Source organism: Polypterus senegalus, chromosome 1, assembly GCF_016835505.1.
Source record: "Polypterus senegalus isolate Bchr_013 chromosome 1, ASM1683550v1, whole genome shotgun sequence".
NCBI classification, from domain to species: Eukaryota; Metazoa; Chordata; class Cladistia; order Polypteriformes; family Polypteridae; genus Polypterus; species Polypterus senegalus.
The window spans coordinates 31,244,711-31,266,101 of record NC_053154.1 but is presented as its reverse complement, the minus strand read 5'-3'; the positions used below and the strand labels follow the sequence as shown (position 1 = coordinate 31,266,101).

The 21,391-nt window shown below is 43.2% G+C and overlaps 1 protein-coding gene across 1 annotated transcript in view; it reads left to right on the top strand.

The window, feature by feature from the left end:
• The first annotated feature begins 15,852 nt into the window (after window positions 1-15,852).
• Window positions 15,853-21,391, top strand: part of LOC120539440 (lithostathine-like) — a 32,857-nt gene continuing 27,318 nt past the window's right edge. Inside the window, exon 1 of the mRNA XM_039769931.1 lies at window positions 15,853-15,998. Within this exon, the coding sequence (XP_039625865.1) occupies window positions 15,853-15,998 (146 nt within the window). The remainder of the gene's footprint in view (window positions 15,999-21,391) is intronic.

Genomic DNA, 21,391 nt, shown 5'->3' with positions numbered 1-21,391 from the left:
AACTCTGCCTGCACTGATCTGTCAAAATGGGGATAACCCCGTTGCACCAGAGACTGTACATCTGTTGCAAATGCCCCCAGGGCCTCAGTTGTCCTGCGAACCCTCTGCTCCAGCTGTTGTCTTACTGTAGTCACAGCTTCTACATGGTCAAACCGTCGCTCCAATGCAATTTCCAAAGCATGGGCATTTAACAGCTCATCTTCTGGCACATCCATCAGAACCACCAATGCATCACCATCCAATGCTGCAGGCAGCTGCACAGCTTGGTCCTCCAAACTTCAGCCATTTGCCATGGCAATCATGCGAAAACGGGTGTTGTATGCTTTCCAAAACCCTGTTCCATCAAATCTTCCAATCTTTAATACAGTCCCACCCATCTGTTGTGTCTGTAATTCATCACTCACATGCACCACCTCCCTAGCTGCCCTCAGCCACATGTTGTCCATGCAGCATAACAGTTCTGTGTAGCCACGGCACCCTTCGCGTAATCCTTCAGCCAACATTTTTATTGCCTCTCCATCTACATGTGCCAACAACTGTCCTTCTCCATAATCCTCCGTCCATCCGTACATATTTGCTAAATAAAGGAAGCGCTGTTTAAATTCCAACACACTCGGGAAGCGCTGCAATTCTTTCATTCCTATCGCTCCGTCCGGCCTCGCATTAAATTGAGCGTCTTCCATAACATTGGGTCACGCTGCAGGCGCAACAGCATTCAGCCTCATAAATGCAAACTGCTCCGAAGGAGGCTTAAAGTAGCCCTCTTGCTTCACGCAGGCTGAAAACCTGCCCTCCTCCATGAATGCTAACTGCCTTGGCGAACTTATATGCAGTGTGAACGTTTCTTTAAATACACTCTCACCCGGACTTTGACTGCTGCTTCGTTTCATCTCCATACTGTCGCGACTCGTTTGTCTAATAACCAGATCCCACTTCTGATCACCAATGTGATGTCCCGTCGAATAAACACACTCAGGAGCCGCTTGTCCGGGGAAGTCTTCCAAATGCAGACTGGCTTTTTATTCAATATGCCGTGATATAAACGGTGCCCTACAGCCACCCAATGTCTGGGTCACGGGGACACTTCTAAAATAATAAAGACAAATTACCTTCGTTCTATCTACCTCTCTTAAAAACATTTACTTCCCTTTTTCCACCTGATGCTGTTCTACTTTTTTCTCCAGCCCCTCCAACTGAACTTCCGGCCACCACCTTCCCTTTTTATCACGCACCGTTAATTAACCCGGATCCCTGTCACTCATCTCTCTCTAGGGACTCCACAACTCCAAGACTCCACCCCAACACTGCTTCCATTCCCTTCCATTTATCCCGGCCAATACCCCCAAGCCGCCAGGTGGAGCCCTCCCTGCAGTGGAGGTTCCCTGAAGACCAGCAGGGCATCATGGACATTGCAGTTTTTATACGCAGCCCTGCTGGATGCCATGGGGGCCACTAGGTGACGCTGCAGGGAGGAACAACGGTTATTTACCCTATGCTCCGGAAGTATGTTCGAGTCACAAGGACAAGGGGAATGACGTGCTTCCGGGGTGAAGAAAAGGATTTTTTGTCTGCCGGAAGTGATAAAGGATCACATAGACTGGGGATTGAAACACTTCCAGGTCAGGGACTATAAAAGGACTCTGGGAGCTCCCAGACAGCAAGCTGAGCTGGGTGGAAGGGTGGCAATGCGTCTGGGAATAGTGGATTGGTTTATTATTATTGTGATTGTGATTTATAAGAGTATAGTGGAGGAGAGGGTGCTTTGTGCACTGTGGCGAATTAATAAAGTCAACATTTGGACTTTTTCCTGGTGTCTGGAGTCTTGGACAGGGGGTCAACTATCTGCCTATCTGTCACTATATATATATATATATATATATATATATATATATATATATATATATATATATATATATATATATATATATATATATATATATATATATACTGCTCACAAAAATTAAAGGAACACTTTAAAGAAACATATTAGATACATCAGATCTCAATATGAAGTTGGATATCTATACAAATAACGACAGGGCAATGTCTTAGGAACAAAAGGATGCCAAGTCTTTTAATGGAAATAAAAGTTTTCTGCCTACAGAGGGCTCAATTGTGTAGACACCCTAAAATCAGAGTGAAATGAAGATGTGGCAGGCTAGTCCATTTTTCAAAAACTTAATTTCTGCTACTCAAAATGCTTTTCAGTATCTTGTGTGGCCCCACGAGCTTGTATGCATGCTTGACAACGTCGGTCATGCTCCTAATGAGACGACGGATGGTGTCTTGTGGCATTTCCTCCCAGATCTGTATGAGGGCATCCCTGAGCTGTTGTACAGTCTGAGGAGCAACCTGGCGGCGCCTAATGGACCGAAACATAATGTCCCACAGATGTTCTATTGGGTTTAAGTCAGGGGATCGTGAAGGCCATTCAATTGTTTCAATTCCTTCATCCTCCAGGTACTGCCTGCATACTCTTGCCACATGAGGCCGGGCATTGTCATGCATTAGGAGGAAACCAGGACCTACTGCACCAGCGTAGGGTCTGACAATGGGTTCAAGGATTTCATCTCGATACCTTATGGCAGTCAGAGCACCATTTCCTACGCAGTAGATGTCTGTGCGTCCCTCCATGGATATGCCTCCCCAGACCATCACTGACCCACCACCAAACCTGTCATGTTGAACGACGTTGCAGGCAGCATATCGTTCTCCTTGTCTTCTCCAGACTCTTTCACATCTATCATAGCTGCTCAGGGTGAACCTGCTTTCGTCTGTAAAAAGTACAGGGCGCCAGTGGCGGACTTGCCAATTCTGGTGTTCTTGAGCAAATGCCAGTCGAGCTCCACGGTGCTGGGCAGTGAGCACAGGGTCCACTACAGGACGTCGGGCCCTCAGGCCATCTTCATGAAGTCTGTTCCTGATTGTTTGGGTAGAGACATTCACACCAGTGGCCCTCTGGAGGTCATTCTGTAGGGCACGAGCAGTGCTCAGCCTGTTCCGCCTTGCACAAAGGAGCAGGTATCGGTCCTGCTGATGGGTTGAGGGCCTTCTACTGCCCTGTCCAGCTGTCCGAGAATAACAGCCAGTCTCCTGAAATCTCCTCCATGTTCTGGAGATTGTGCTGGGAGACACATTAAACCTTCTTGCTGCAGCACGTTTGGATGTGCCATCCTGGAGAAGTTGGACAACCTGTGCAACTTCTGTAGGGTTAAGGAATCGCATCATACTGCCAGTAGAGATAATTAATCAAGCCAAAACTAACACGAGTGGAAAACCAGCCAAAAAAAATCAAGAGGGAGAAACTTGAAATGACCTCCACATGTAAAACCAGTCCTGTTTTGAGGGTTTTCTAATTATTGCCACTTTAGTGCACCTGTCATTAAGTCCATGAACACCAATACAGCTGAAAGTGATTAACAATGACCTCAGCTGCTTAACCAACCAGAAAATTATCAGACAGGTTTAATTGATTTCATGCCAGGCCCAATAAAAAAGTGTTCCTTTAATTTTTGTGAGCAGTGTATATATATATATATATATATATATATATATATATATATATATATATATATATATATATATATATATATATATATATATATACTAATAAAAGGCAAAGCCCTCACTGACTGACTTACTGACTGACTGACTCACTCACTCATCAGTAATTCTCCAACTTCCCGTGTAGGTAGAAGGCTGAAATTTGGCAGGCTCATTCCTTACAGCTTCCTTACAAAAGTTGGGCAGGTTTCATTTCGAAATTCTACGCGTAATGGTCATAACTAGAAGCTATTTTACTCCATTTACTGTAATGGAGTTGAGCGCGAGAGTCGTGGGGGCGGAGTTTCGTGTGACATCATCACGCCTCCCAAGTAATCACGCAGTACGTAGAAAACCAGGAAGAGCTCCAAAAACCACTGAAGAAAACATACATTATATAATTAAGATGGCAGCGAAACAATTAGAAGCGAGCGAGTGACATATAAAACCATATTCAGCGGCTCACGTGAACTGACACAGTGCGCAGACAAAAAGCAACAGTTCCAAAGAGTGCTGAACAAAAACCGAATTACACTGCTACGCTCAAATAGACAAACCACACGCCGTGCTGCAATAGTGGAGCCTTCGCCTCTAGCGCCGGCTTCCGGGATTCGATTCCCGAGAGGTGATGCACTAAGTATGTACGCGCGCTTCCCGATACATTTTAGCCTTGCATCCCCTTGGTTTGAGACATATGAAAAAATATGCGGTTAATGCAGAAAGGCAGATCACCAATTGAAGCTTTATGAATAATGGATACTTTATTCGCGATCAATGATTGTTTTGGTAAAGCCATACTCAATGTATTCATTAGATGAACGGTAAAAAAGTAAGAGCGAGGGGAGGGTAACTTATTGAGGCACGCAGGCAAAACCACAATAGCAGCGGGCTCGATGTACTGTAGTCTGCGCGTCAACTCTATCTGAATTGCGCGATCACATTTGAAAAAATATATCTTTTCAAGTTCTATTTAGTCAATATGTGTCAAACTCAAAGCCCGCAGGCCACATCCGGCCTGGCGTGTAATTATATCCGGCCCGCGAGATCATTTTATATACTGTATTATTGTTATTAATGGCCCGGGGATATGAAGCAAACCATGAAACTCAAACTGATTATGACAGCAGCAATCCAAGCGAGATTTGTGAGATTTGAAACAAGATTACTGTTCACATGGCCAACTGTACGTTGCATGCTCAAGAGTAAGCTCAGCTCACAGCTTGGTCATTATACAACTGGAGGGCCGAACTCACAATGTGGTATACAAAGAGATCCTTAACAAATAATTATTGGTATATTTTCCCTTAGTTTAAAAAGGTTTAATTTTCTTCTTAATAAAAATTTTAAGGCAGTACTTCGCCGCTGCAAAGCGTGGGTATTTTGCTAGTATACTAATAAAAGGCAAAGCCCTCACTGACTGACTGACTGACTGACTCACTCACTCACTCACTCACTCACTCACTCACTCATCACTAATTCTCCAACTTCCCGTGTAGGTAGAAGGCTGAAATTTGGCAGGCTCATTCCATACAGCTTTCTTACAAAAGTTAAGCAGGTTTCATTTCGAAATTCTATGTGTAACGGTCATAACTGGAAGCTACTTATGTACAAATATATGGCCATAGCCTGTAGCTCGGTCGCCGTGTGATGTGGAGTTGTGTCCCCCATCATCACGCCTCCCACGTAATTGAATGCCTGCCCATATAAGGTCATCTGTCAGCAGCAACCCAATAGAAACGCTGCCGCTAAATATTCGCGGGTGAAGGACTGTGCTTATGCAAACGAAGATGAGATGGTCAGGGATAGACTAGTGTTTGGCACAAACTCAGCAAAAGTGCGAGAGAAACTTTTAAGTGCCGGGTCTGAGCTAACATTAAATAAAGCCGTGGACATCACAAGATCGCACGAGATAGCACAAGCACAGCTGAGAACCTTCAATGCATGTACTCTGAGCGACTTACGTGAACTGACTGTGAACGCAGTACGCAGACAACAGGCAAGAGCTCCAAATTGCGCTGAACAAAAAATGCATTACGCAATTAAGACGGCAGCAAAAGAATATGAAGAGAGTGACGCATACAAGCATATTCATAAGTGCAGCTACTGCGGAAAGAAAGCACACAGTGGAAAAAGTCAATGTCCAGCTAAAGGAAGACAGTGTAAAAAATGTGGTAAATCGAACCACTTCGCTATAGTTTGCAGGGCTGGGAAAGGTAAACCCATGCATGCAATGTGTGGTGTCTCAGATAAAGAGGAAGACGAGCTGTTTATTAATGCAGTACGAGAGGAACAACCCTCTGAAGCTGAACAAGCCTTTGAGGACATATCAATAGGAAAGAACGGTGTAAAGTTTAAGTTTAAATTACATTCATAGACACGCTGCCGCTAAATATTCGCAGGCAAATCCACAATTTAATACCGGGAATGTCTGTTAAATATCTTAGACTCACGAGTATCTATTTGGGTAGTGATCACTTCGATGAATGAAACCTGTTATCTTTACAACGGTTGACAACGAAGATGAGATGGTGAGGGATAGACTAGACAAACACGGAATGTAACTTGAACACAACACATCCTCTAAATACGAACCTGTTTGAAACAAATAATGATAATCAAATCCTTGATGACAGCAACATTCATAACAGTCACAAAACAATTACATTGATAATCATGTTACATTATTTTAAAATGTTTCCTTTTCTTTTTCATTACTTCTTTAACACACTACTTCTCCGCTGCAAAGCGCGGGTATTTTGCTAGTAATTATATATATATACAGTATATGAGAAATGTGCATATGCATACATATCTATTAATAATAATCTATGGAGAGGTGGCACTAATTTTTACACAGATATTATGTATTATAACCGCCTATTTGCTGATACATTTAGTAGAAGCGAATACCACAAGTCTTGGCGTGCTTACAGATTGGGTGGGTACGCCTGATTTTTGCTTTTGTTTTTCTGGGTACCTCTTAATTTCAGAGATTCAGAGTTTGCTTTGTATTAGGCTAAAACTGAGGGACTTTTTATATTATACAGTATGCCGAATCACAAAAGTTACTAATGCAGGTCTTGTAGTGCATTCCATTCCTGCCATTGATCTAAACTTTCTAATCCTGGGGTGTCAACTGCAGTCCTCGTACAATGAATTTCCTTATTAGAAATATCATCTTAATTTAAGGTCACTTTTTTAATCTCTGTGGCAGTTTGTTTTTTTCGTAAACAGACACATTCATTATATTTAATAGTTTAAGGTAGGCACATTCACTCAGGTAGAATGCAGCATATCCACACGGAGGCAAGTCAATTGATCGTTCGTCTTCTCATTGTAAAGGTGTACGTGGTGAATGAATTTTACCCGAAAATTTGACAGAATGCCTTAAAATGCCAAGTTCCGGTTTTGCACCCCAAAACATGAGGCTGAATCTCCGTACTTAAGCTCAATAATTTAGCTTGCAGGAACAGCAGGGTTATTTATACACAGACACAGCAATCAGGCAGGGCTGTGGCCAGGTTAGTGGCCAAGTAATCGCGCTTCAGGTCACCCTTCAGTGTGTTGTCCCAGTGAGGGGAGTCCCAAAAGAGATTAGAAACTTTACATCTCCCCCTCAGCTTTGTTTACACTGGTGTAAAGTGACCGTCCAAACCAAGCTCGGCTAGTTGGGAAAGAACATTGGTGTGTGCAGCCCTGTGACAGTGGTGAACATCAAAAGCAAAAGCTTGCAAACCAATAAACCAATGAGTGAGCCGGGTGTTCGTATCCTTCTGTTTGAACAGCCATTGTAGCAGGGTGTGGTCAGTCACCAGGGTAAACTGTTCTCCCCAGAGATAGTAACGGAGGGCATCCTCCGCCCACTTAATCACCAAGCAATCCTTTTCAATAGACAAATTCTGCTGAGAAATGTGGTGATGTGCTCTACCCCTTTAAAGGCATTGTGAGAGCACTGCTCCTAAACCGAAAGTGCTAGCATCTATTTGCAGAATAAATTTCCTCGAAAAGTCAGGATTACACAGAACCAGGAACAATGATAAAGCAGCTTTTGGGTCCGTGAAAACTCTCTTAACAAGCGTCGGTCCAGACAACACTACAATTCTTTCAGTCAGTGAGGAGGTGTCCCAATGTGCAAAACTGGCAATGAACCACCTGTAATACCCCACGAGCCAAAGGAAGGCACGAATCTGCCTCAGTGTTTCAGAACAGGGATATGCAAGCACCTCCCCTCCACATGGAATATCCCAGATAGTGGGTTTCTGACATACCCTGCTTGCACTTCTTAGGGCTGGTCGTCAACCCTGCCAACCGTAAACTGTCAAGTACCGCCCAAAGTCGAACTAGATGAGCTTCCCAGTCATTACAGAAAATAACCACATGGTGAAGATGGGCACCCACATACACAGATCTGGTCCATCATTCACTGATAGGTCAGCAGTAGACCATGGAGACCAAAAGGGAGTGGCGTAAATTCAAACAACCCATTCGGATTGACGAATGTGGTTTTCTCACAACTAGACTCCACCAAGGGAACCTGCCAATAACCCTTCGTGAGGTCAAGGGTGGAGATATACAGTCATATGAAAAAGTTTGGGAACCCCTCTTAATTCTTTGGATTTTTGTTTATCATTGGCTGAGCTTTCAAAGTAGCAACTTTCTTTTAATATATGACATGCCTTATGGAAACAGTAGTATTTCAGCAGTGACATTAAGTTTATTGGATTAACAGAAAATATGCAATATGCATCATAACAAAATTAGACAGGTGCATAAATTTGGGCACCCCAACAGAGATATTACATCAATACTTAGTTGAGCCTCCTTTTGCAAATATAACAGCCTCTAGATGCCTCCTATAGCCTTTGATGTGTGTCTGGATTCTGGATGGAGGTATTTTTGACCATTCATCCATACAAAATCTGTCCAGGTCAGTTCAATTTGATGGCTGCAGAGCATGGACAGCCTGCTTCAAATCATCCCATAGATTTTCAATGATATTCAAGCCAGGGGACTGTGACGGCCATTCCAGAACATTGTACTTCTCCCTCTGCATGAATGCCTTTGTAGATTTCTAACTGTGTTTTGGGTCATCGGCTTGGAATATCCAACCCCTGCATAACTTCATCTTTGTGAATGATGCTTGAACATTATCCTGAAGAATTTGTTGACACTGGATTGAATTCATCCAACCATCAGCTTTAACAAGGGCCCCAGCCCTGAACTAGACACACAACCCCACAGCATGATGGAACTTCCACCAAAGTTGACAGTAGGTAGCAGGTTTATTTCTTGGAATGCGGTGTTCTTCTTCCACCATGTAAACCGCTTCTTGTTATGACCAAATAACTCAATTTTTGTCTCATCAGTCCAAAGCACTGGCTTGTCTAAATGAGCATTTGCATACAACAAGCGACTCTGTTTGTGGCATGAGTGCAGAAAGGGCTTCTTTCTCAACACCCTGCCATACAGATGTTCTTTGTGCAAGTTGCGCTGAATTGTAGAATGATGTACAGATACACCATCTGCAGCAAGATGTCCTTGCAGGTCTTTGGAGGTGATCTGTGGGTTATCTGTAACCATTCTCACAATCCTGCGTATATGCTGCTCCTGTATTTTGTTTGGACTGCCAGACCTGGGTTTAACAGCAACTGTGCCTGTGGCCTTCCATTTCCTAATTATATTCCTTACAGTTGAAACTGACAGTTTAAACCTCTGAGACAGCTTTTTGTAGCCTTCCCCTAAACAATGAGACTGAACAATCTTTGTTTTCAGGTGTTTTGAGGGTTGCTTTGAGGATCCCATGCTGTCACTCTTCAGAGGAGAGCCAAAGGGAAGCACAACTTGCAATTGACCACCTTAAATACATTTTCTCATGATTGGACACACCTGTCTATGAAGTTCAAGGCTCAATGAGCTAATCCAACCAATTTGGTGTTGCAAGTAATCAGTATTGAACAGTGTGACAGACTGGGGGCACTATCGCTCCCTTGAACCCTTGTCCAAGATGCCAGACACGTGGTAAAAGTCCAATAGTTGACTTTATTTAAACTGTACAGTGCACAAAGCACCCTTTATCCACAATACTCATCAAATACAATAACTCTCAATAACTAATCAATAAATTCTCCACCACTCCCAGACGCGTTGCCACCCTTCCACCCAGCTCAGCTCGCAGTCTGGGAATTCCCAGAGTCCTTTTATTAAGCCCTGACCCGAAAGTGTTTCCATTCCTCAATCCATGTGATCTCCTATCACTTCCGGGTCAGATCAAAAGTCCTTTTCTTCACCCCGGAAGCACGTCATTCCCCTTTTCCATGTGACTCGGACGTACTTCCAGGGCATAAGGCAAATAATCGCTGTACCTCCCTGCAGCGTCTCCTAGCGGCCCCCATGGTATCCAGCAAGGCTGTGAATAAAGACTGCAATGTCCATGATGCCCTGCTGGACTTCAGGGCACTTCTCTGCTGCAGGGAGGGCTCCACCTGGTGGTGTGGGGGTATTGGCCAGGATGAACGGTCGGCCATATATCACAGTACTCCTCCACCAGCGAAGAATTATAATTCAGAGCAGCCTGCCCTGTGAGGGAAGTCTTTCTCCAAGAGGAGTTTCCGGTTGAACCTTGGCTGATCCTTGTTTCGCATTCCCTGGAGAATCTAGGGGGAATATTAGTCCAATTAAACACCTGCTCCCCCGTTCTCCAAGGACAACTTCACCAAATGTGGCCCGACCTTCGGCATCCGTAGCACTGCCTCCATCCTCCTGTTATTCTCCCTCTGCGGAGCTGAAAACAATTAGGAAATGTTAATTCCGCACCTTTTCTTGCTGAGGAGGAGCCCCCAGCCGTTGGGATCTCCTGTTTGCTTTTGGGGGTTTTCCACAGTCTGAGTCTATCTATTTAATAAAGAGAGACCCTTTCCTGTCTGCACCCCTCTAGACTTATTTGTTAAACGGTTCAGGGTCTTCAGGACTGAACCGCTCCAAAAGACAGCACCATCCAGCTGCTCTGGATCGATGGGCCCTTTCCCCAACCACTCTGTCAACGTTCCGCATTCTTTTGTAGGGCACGCAGTGACTTGGCACCCGCTAATTATCAATCGCACACCCGGATCACACTGCGTCCCTATTTCATTATATACGGTACCAGCATTACCTGCCGGTACCGCCAAATCATATAACACGGGAGGCTCTCGGCCTAATCGCCGCAGGTACTCACTTACTTTCTTTATGAGCTTTTCAGCCGTCTCTCCCAGTTCCCTGACGATTTTCTGAATCGCCGCCAGCATCTGAAAAATATCTTTTATGGGCTCGATCAATCTCTTGGGTTCCCGCATTTCAAAACATTTAATTAACTCGGCCAGAGGTATACTCACTTCCTGGTTCGCGTTACCCTCCAGCCAGGAGCCATTGAACACACCCACTGTCGGCACGTGCTCTGACGGGTCTCACGGAGGCTGCTGAGAATTGGAGTTCTTTTGGGAGGACCGGCCACCATCTTTGGCTGACTGTGATCCGCCTGTGTCAATTTGTCGGCAGATTGATCAGCCATTTCCCGGCCCTCCTTACCTTTTTGCATGGTGAGCAGTGCTTCGCTCGCCTCCCCCTTCCCCTTCGGAATGTCCAAGTCCGTTTTTTCCAGGGAACAGCGATAAGCAGTAGGACATGGACCTCCTCCTTCGGGTTGAGTCAAGTGTCCCTTGCTGGCAGCCGACATGCAGAAGTCCTTCTGGCTCGTCTGCTGGACTGAGAATGAAGCCCCTTCGTCGGGTTTTTTGTCTGCATCCCGTAGGACCTCCGGAGGATCTTCCTTGAGGTATGTTCACGGAACAAAATGGGTTATTTTAAAGATGTTAGTCACAGAATCCCCGGCACATACCTCGTGGTAGTCATCCTTCTCCGAAGGCCTTTCCCGACTCGTACAGCTGCTCTTCAGCTAATCCCGAGCGTCCTCTGTGAGGAGTGTGGAACCTCTGCTGATGCTGTCACTCTGCTTACCCTTTTTCTTCCGCATAACGGACTTGGAAAATGTGGGTTCTGGCGATGTTGCTTTGTGATCTAATGCTGTTGTCTTCGGGTTCTCTGTCCCCGGAGCATTTTTGTACAGGTCCTCTTCCAACTGGACGGCCAGAGAATCCTGCTGGCTATGCCTATTGTGGACGCTAGGGGTCGCTGTTGCCCCGTTGAACCCACCAGACAGATGTCCCAGACACACTTATAAAAGCACAATGAAGATTTATTAATAATTTTTCTTCAATAAAGTGCCCAAAGCACCTCACTCTCCACAATTCTCAATAATAATCACAATAATCAACACAATACAATCCTCCAACTCCCAGTATCTCCGTCACACACCCTCCCAACTCCGGCTCAGTCTGCTGGGGTTTCCCACAGTCCTTTTAAAGTCTATGACCCGGAAGTATTTCTTCTCTGGGTCAATTCCACATCTTCCTTCGTCAAGTGCCCTGGAAGTATTGCGGGCTTCCATCCCCGTGACCCAGAAGCACTTCTAGGGTGGCATAATCATAAAAGTCCCTGGGTTCTTGGTGAGCTCCCCCTGGCGGCACCCACGGCACCCAACAGGGCTGAAGAGACAGACTCCATGTCCCATGCTGCCCTGTGGGAATCCAAGGAGCCATTTCTATCCAGGGGAACTGCCATCTAGTGTTCCGGGGGATGTGGCATCCTGTAAAGGCTGTTTTTTCCAGTTGAGGGACGTCCTGTCCGGACTGAAATGCCGGCCATCCCTCACAGCAGTTACATGCATTCAAATCAACAAAATTACAAGGGGACCCACATTTTTGCACAGCCAGTTTTTCACATTTGATTTAATTTCATACAACTAAATACTGCTTCAGTAAAAATCTTTGTTCGGAAAACACCCCAGTACTCAGATGTTCCTAGGAAATTAAAGACATACCGCTGTTATCTTTTTTGTTGAATGTAGAGTAAATTATTATGCAGGCTGAGATGAGTTCCCGAACTTTTTCGTATGATTGTATGAAGCTTGCCTGAGCTTTTCCAATAGCTCGTCCACACGCGGCATTGGGTATGCATCAAACTTGGAAATCTTATTCAAATTAGGGTTAGAACTACAGAATTAATTAATTAATACAGAACCAAACCGAGCTGTCAGACTTCCTCATGTATCACTTTCCTTGTCGCCTCTGGTTGCCGATATCTGTATAGTTACACCGGGTGGAGTGACAATCTTGTGTTCTGCAATCGTCATCTGGCCAGGTGTTGCTGAAAAGATGTCTGACTTCTCTTTAATCAATGATAGCAATTCCGCTTTCTGGGTGTCAATTAAATCATCCCCAAAAGAAAACTCAGTTTGGGTGACTGGTGTGACCGTGACCAGGTCATGGTGACGGTTGTGCCACTCCTTTAAAAGACTAATATGCAAAATTTGTATGGGTTTTCACCACCTTGGAATTCTGACTTTATAATTCACTGGGGACATATGCTGTTCTATCACTGCCGGCCCTTGCCATTCGGCATGAAATTTATGTGGATCGGTAGGATCAATATCAGCACGCGATCCCCCTTCTTAAACCCCTGGAGTTTATTCTTCCTGTTATAATTACTGTTTTAGCGCCTCCCATTCACGCTGCTGATGTTCCATCGCAATAGAGGACAATCTAGCAATCTGCTCTTGAAGTGAAATGACTCGGTCAACAAACCTACCTCCAGGGATTGTCTCGCGAGTCCCTGTCCATTCTTCCCGAAAAATGTTCAACACCCCGTGCAGCCGCTGGCCAAATAATAGTTCAAAAGGGCTCATCCCAATAGACACTTACAGGGCATCCCAGACAGCAAACAGGAGGAAAGGTACTACAGTATCCCAGGAAGTTGGATCGTCATGGGCTACCTGCCAAATCATCTGTTTTAGGGTTTTATTAAATTGTTCATGATACACCATGGAATGTAACTGCTTAATTCTGAAACTTTCGCATAGCTGCTTCTTGACGCGAGACATAAAGGGTGTGCCCTGATTAGTGAGAATCTCGTGAGGGTTACCAGTATGTGTGAGCATATCGAAGAGTGCTTTTTCAATAGTTCGGGTGTCCTCCCGTCGCAACACTGCTACTTCTGGGTATTTTTTAGTGTAATTGATTAACATGAGCATATACTGAAAGCCAATTTTACACCTGGGATGTGGGCAAACAATATCTAATCCCATCATTTCAAAGGGGTAAAATAGGCATTGGTATAAAGGGTGCCGTGGTGGGTCTGTGAGTTGAAACTATTTAACAGTTGGGGCAACCTTACAAAATTGTGCCATATTCCAGCCCATATTTATCCACTTAAAGCATTTTGAAATACATTCCCTTGTCTTTTCCGTGCCAAGGTGATCCCCCAAAATGTGACTGTGAGCAATTTTTAAAACCTTCTCCCTATGCTCAGTTGGTTCTACCAACTGCTTGATACCTCCATCACCCATGCAATCAGAAATCACCCAATACAGAAAACCATCCTTAAAAATGTGGTGTTTTAAAATTTGGGTCCTCTCTCTCCAGATAGTAACAGTGCTTTGTAATGTGGGCTTGTCTGAATGCAAAATCTCAAAATGCTATCAGCTTGTTGTAGGCAAACAAACTCTGCCTGGACGCCAGTCTCTGCTTTCTCCGTGTTTGATGCAGAATTGTATGTGCCTCCCACTGCTATTTCATTTTTGTCCGGGTTATTATAGAGTGTCCGGTCTGGGGAGGCTGCTGGTGTTTGCGGCAGCATGGAAAGGTTTGCCAGTTGTCCCGGGTCTTCACTTGAGGATTCATCCCCTAGGTCATTGGACAACTCCGGTTCAATTTCAAACATGTTTCCTTGGCTGACATTGTCTGCGGCAAGCCCCTCTCTATCCACTACGGGGTTAAGTTCTCTGCAGGTGGCCAAGACCCGTGAGAAGAGTGCATTCATTTTTGCTATTAGGAGTGACCAGGGTGAGGTGTCTGATATGGCAGTCCAAACCTTTAAGTTCTTCCCTTTAAATTTCAGAGGGAATAATATAGTCTTGTATGTTTTAATGTCCCCATGGATGCAGTGGATGTTTAATTTGTCTGTGGTCTGATAAGGAGTCTACCGGAGCAAGTCACGGCGGACTACACAGAGATCGCTACCAGAGTTCAACAGTGCCAAGAATTTCCATCCAGCCAATGTAATAAAGACCTTAATATTGTCCTCTTTTAATATCTTGAGGGAAACTTGTGAGCCGCATACCTGGGCCAGACAAATAGCCATTGCTTGCACAGGTGGGAGGTGACACTCCAGCCAGATGTCCCAGTTGATCGCAGCGGAAGCAGTTGTGTTTAGTCCGCACTATGGTGTTCATATTCTGGTGTCTTCTACCTGTGGTGCTGGGGACCCTGAAGGTCTGTGCTGACTGGATCGAAATCGGGGTCAAGCCTGGGTAGCGCCACTGTTTTCAGGTGGCTTCAGCACCCTCTAGTCTGCGGGTCTCCAGCAGTGAGTGTATGTTATTCTGTAGAATTTCTTCACAAAGGCTTTCGTCTGTCCCTGACAGGACTGCATCAATAGAGAGCTTCTCCACAATGCGCTCATAAGGGTCTCCATGGATCCAGCTTTGAATCAGGTCCACTAAGCCCTGGATCTGTCCTTGTACAGGGCGATCTGGATCAATATGCCACAGCCGAAACTGACGGTCCTTGATCACTGAAACTTACAGCCGTGCAAAGGAGGATCTGTTGCTTCAGATAGTCATAATCATCGAGCCTTTGAGGAAGGAGATTCTGCACATTTTGGAGGGCTTCTCTGGTTAAAAACAGAGGCAAAATAGCTGTCAGGCACCCCTGTCCCTGCTCATCAAAGTTGCCATACATTCAATGCAGATTAGGAAGCTCTCAGGGTCATCTGATAAAGCCATCTTCCGCAGCACATCTCGTGGCCGCGCCAAGGCAGGAGCAGCCACTGGAGCCTCACCTTGTTCCTGGGGTTGCCGTACTTCTCGGGGATCCATCAGTTCAAGGATCCCACTCCTGGTATCATGTGATGTGTGAGTCCCTGTCTTGCACCCCAAAACACGAGACTGAGTCTCAGTACTTTATCAAAACCAGCTTTTTTCAGCTTGAAACAGGAACAGCATGGTTATTTATTGTAGTGGGATCTACCACTCTCTTATACACAAACACAGCAATCAGGCAGAGTCATAGCCAGGTTAGTGGCCAAGTAATACTATTCACTGCATTTATAATGTTCCTTGCATCACACATTGATGACAGGCACTTATAGCGCAAACACGATTGGCATGGATTTACTTTTGCTGTAAGCCACTGCAGCGATGGGAGCTCCCAGACAGCAATGGATAGGCTGTGCTCCACGGAATTGGCGATTGTAGTTCAGGACGCTCTGTGGCATGTCATCCCTTTGGGGGGAGTCCCTTTGGGTGCTGCTGGGGGTGATGCGGGAACTGGGGAGCCCTACTTTGTGGGGCTTCAGCCTTTCCTGTAAGTGCCCCTGGGTCTAGCCTTTGGGACACCAGGGGCCTCAAGTATAAACAGTGCGTATGCACAAAAATGTTGCGTATTCCTGTTTCCACGCTCACATTGTGATGTATAAAACTAAACTTGCCGTAAAGCCATGCACATTCTCACACCAGCTCAAACAATAGTATACTCAAGTATTTGGTTCAGTTTTGCAAACTTGCAGCACCCAGCGTCAAAGCAATGCTACCTGTTCCTGGGTGGCTTGCCTTTATTTTTTTGATCCACATCCCAGATGTGGCTTTATCAAATACACTGACATTAACCACATATCTTTTTTTAGTTTAAGGCATCTGATTGTAATCAACCCATAACCATATAATGATGCACAGAATGGCCAAACTATTCCAAATACTATGAGTGTTTTAACCCACTGCATCTGAGTGTGGAATCACAGCTCTACAGCAGCTGATCGGAAAACTCTACTGCAGATTGTGTCAAGAGCAGAGAGAATTAACGGGCTACGGCTTCTAGCACACGCTGCCTCAACCATGCACAAAGTTTATTTGAACTTCTGCCTTTCGGCAAACGCTTCAGAGCCTTTCCTGTACGAACCTCACTGTTCATGAACAGTTTCATCCCAAGAGATATAAATGCACTCAATCAGTCCGTCAAGTGCTCCCTGTAGAACTGTTTGTACTTATATGTACAATTACCTCACCATAAACTTGCATTGTGGTTGTAATATGTGAATTTCCCCTTGGGATTAATAAAGTATCTATCTATCTATCTATCTATCTATCTATCTATCTATCTATCTATCTATCTATCTATCTATCTATCTATCTAATATTGCACAACCTGAGCCACTTATGCTTTCATATTGTATATTATTCATTTTTTTATCGTATTATCATTATTATTATTGTTGTTGTTGTTGTTGTTATTTTACGATTTTATAGGAAAATAAGATTATGGAGGATTTGCATATTGAATCTCATTGTACAATACAATAACAATAAAGGAATTCAATTCAATTCAATAGAAGAGAGCCCATATTTACAGATGATGACGACTGGCTTCTAAATTGATTTAGATTTCCAGGAGTTATCTTTGTGGAGCTTTTGATATCATTTTTCACATGCTTAGAGTACTTAGAAGAACAATCAGAATACAAAGTATTTAACGTGCTACTTTAGTTACAATGGGATTTGAGAAACTAGTAAATCAAAAGATTTTAAGATGAAGTTTTTGACGTTCTACTTTAATGACAAAATAAACTATGTGATTAAAGTGGAAATTTTGAGATTAAAGTTGACATTTCAAGCTTTTTTTCCACTGTGTCCCTATTTTTTTCTTTCCTCTGTCAGTCACAGTCACAGAGGAGGCCATGCATGGTCAAGCCATTAAACTACCTCCACAAGATAGATAGATGAAGTGTTTTGATGTTCTGACACACTTTCACCTAGCTATCACTTTGGCAATTGTTTACCTTTTCTTCTTTCATTAATTTCCTTTGTCGTATTTTAGCTAATTCTAATTTTAGTGATGAGCAGAGGTTGTCATATTGCAGCATGGTCAATATAAAGTAATACAATACATGAAAAGTGCATTGAGATCCATTTGCCTCAGCTCTGTAAAGATTTTTGGTAATTGACAACTATTGTATATTTTTTTTTACACAGATTTGTTTTTGTTTTGTTTTTTTCTCTTTTTAATTGGGAAAAAGCATTAGACATGATCCTTGTTTTCATTTGACTCTAAACAAAGCATCAGACAAGAACAAATTATGCAATGGGTAATTAATAATTAGTAAGACACCTAGAGGGATGCCAATAAATGTTGTAAATGAAAAGATTAATTTTAACTTGGTTAAATACTGGTAATTAATCAAATAATTTGTCAAGGCTCCTTTAGTTACCTTACCTTTCGCTGTTGTTTGGGGAGGGTCTCCAGCCTTTAGACTTGTATCAAAGTAATTGAAGCACACTTGTTTTAGAAATAGAATAATACAAATTATTGATAAATATAAATATTATAGAAATATAGTATGTTGACATATAAGACAGGACGCAGACAGACTAGTCAGACAAACATAGAGGCTGGATTTAAAATAACAAGTCTTTATAGATCAGGCATGTCAAACTCACTACCATTGGTGGGCCGCTTTGACTGCCATATGTGCGTCAGTGGGCCGCACTGCAACAAATACTATTATACAAAGTTACTATAGCTTTCTTTCCAATACTGAAAAAAATGTAATACTTAAAGTTTAAAGTTTAAAGAAAAGTAATTTATTTCCATACACTCTCCATACAACAGCATACAATTAGAGTCTTAGCCTCTTAGCTAGGTCCTTATATTATTATATTATATTCATTATATTATATTCATTGCTTATATAGGAGTCTTACACTGTGAGATTTATTTATTTTGTCCCGACACTTGGCATCTCTTGTTAGTAACCAGTTTGTCAATATCAGGCTTGAAATCTTGTGCAGCTGCAACTTTTATGAGGGATGAAAGGTGCTCGACAGTAAGTCTTGAGCGATGTAGGGTTTTGGTAGCTTAAGTGCTTCTGAACATAGACAGTACTGTCGATGCCAATTTACGGATCTGCTCATACGAGGGTGGCAGGTAAGCATACAAGCCTGGCACACCAACTTTGTTGTATTTTGCCATTAGAATAGAATCTGACTGCAGTTCAGTCAATTCCACTCTCAGGCGCATTCTCAACGATGTAAGAGAACAGCGCAAAGTCCTGTTCGTGTGAACTGTAATCACGAAAACGCTAACTGAATTCATTGCTCAGTAATTCAAGTTGGAAAACAAATCCTCCAAAAATCAAATTTTACTTTATTAAGTTTACTTCAAAGTTTATATTGTAAAATAAGCCAATATGCAAAAAGCCCCCTGACCTACACTAATTTTACAAACTCAAAATCACAGAAAAATGTTAATAAACAACTCGCCAACTTCTTACATCCACTTCAGATCTTCAGCTGTAGTCTGCACTAACTGTTCGTTAAAATACTAGCACAAAATTACATAAAACTAGAGCAAAAATATGTGAAAATATGCGGGCTATTACTACTCGTGATGGTCAGTTCTGCCCAGTTGCCCATCTCAGCAGCCCAGCCAGTAGTGTAGCCTAGCAGGGCCGGCTCTAGGCTCGTGGCAGCCCTGGGCAGGGAAAGAATCAGTGGCCCCTTCGCCCGCCAATGTCAATATGGTATCTTTTGTGCAGCGGATGGCCACGTCCATTGCGGGCACTGCATAGCCGCCTCATGCTCATGACACGCTTCTATACGATGATGATATTCTCATTACAGCAGAATGTTATACTACATATAGCTTACTACTCTGACTCTAGCGACATTAGTAAATACAGCGCACTAATTAACAAGAAACACAAAGTTTTCGGCCACATTGCTGTCAGCTATGTCGTTATTTTCTCTTTCTGTTTTATATTCAATATATATTGGTGTGGCGGCCCTGTACAGGTGCACAGTTTGCACATGCCTACGGCTACCCCTGCTGCTCACTGGGGCAGCCTAGCACTTCAGTTGTGACGCTGAAGTTGCATTAACTTTGGTCAAGGCTATACTAGCAGATGACGTTTCCGGTACCGTAATGCCATGGGAAAACGTGCTTTTGTCAGAAGGCAGAAGTAAGAAAAGTCAATAAGTAACGCCGAAGATGCAGAATGATTCAATCACAAATGATAGTAATCATTTTGTACAATTTCAGTGGTAACTAGGATCTGTCATGTGGGCTGCACAGATTTCATTTGCCGGCGGGGGCCGTGTGTTTGACATGCCTGGTGTAGAGGATTCTGCTGGGGTGCTGTGGCAGACTACATTGTGGATGCAACAGGATCTTAGAATGAAGGTTGATTGTTAGTAAATTCTCAAAAATTCCTGTTAGGATGGAATAAAAACAAAATGAAAAATCTCAGCATTCTTAAAATAGGACACAGAGAAGAAGCAACACACATACAAATCTTAAACAGTATAATAAAAACAACCAAATATAAACAACGCATGAAAAAAGCAAGATAAGTTCATTAGAACCTTTTGAGAAAGATATGTTTACGATACATTTTAATAAATTAAAAATGCTTTAAGATGCTTTGGGTTGACATGCCTGCTTCACAAATTATCTAAGTTCTTTCAAGCTTCTTTAAAGCATACAAGTGAATTTAAAAGTACAGGATATTTTTTAAATTTACATAGAGGTAAAAATGATTATTACCTTCAGCTGAAGAATTTTAAAATCATCTGCTATCTAACCACAGTCTATTCTTTCATTATTCAATGATATGAAATGCTAGCAATAACTATACTTTAACATCAAACTTTCTAATCAGCCACCAAACTAACTCATCACAAATCTTATCTAAACGGAAAAATGTGTTATACAGGTTCTTTCTGTAGGACAAAGTGGGCATTGCCATTCTGCTAGGTCTCTACTGGCACACAAGGCCCACGAAGGCAGCAGATTTAGCAGACCTAACTTATTGACTTTTCTTACTTCTGCCTTCTGACAAAAGCGTGTTTTCCCATGGCATTACGGTACCGGAAATGTCATCTGCTGGTATATTTGCAGCCGCGAAGTCGCAACTGAAGTGCTAAGCTGCGGTCTCGGCCCACTACCGAGCCGCGAGAGAAATGCCAGCAACGGAGACTCACTCAGTGAAGGGCTACAGTAATAAGGCTGCCCCCTTCACTAAGGACACTTTTCAGAATGCTAGGCAGGCGGGGCTTTGCAGCGGCACAGAGAGGGGAGAGAAACCAGGTGAGAGAGTATTACAACAAAGTAAGTTATGTTTCTGACAGTTTACCCATATGACACGAGTCCACAGAAATCTCGTTGCTATGAAGTGCATTCAGCAGCAGATACTTTCATTACAACGAAATGACCTTGAAATGCTTGAATGAATCATCCACAGAGCAGTTAGTTCTGTGGTCACAGCTCAGTTGTGGACATTTGCACAACGATCCCCAAACAGAAACTGTAAAAAAATGTATCATCGCAAGGAAATGCTGAGAAAAATTCTCGTCAGCATAACTTGTAGACAGGAAAAGATTAAAATAATGCAAAAAAAGCTATTGAAGCTGCTTTCATTTCCAACATCCTATCTTTGTGATGCACGTTTTCTGCAGTGACATCAACCAAAACAAGATTATGGAGTATACTGAACATAAGCAACACACTTCACGTGTCACTGTCTTCCATCCTCCCCAGATGGGATCGTCTGGTTGTAGGAAAACAAGCTCAGGGCTCTCACTAATTCTGCATTATGGTATAAGCTGTACAATTTCTATTACTAAATTATAACTTAATAATAATAGAAATGTAATGTAAATTGTGTATAAAACTGCCCTACGAACCCGCCCATAATCACCCCATAAACT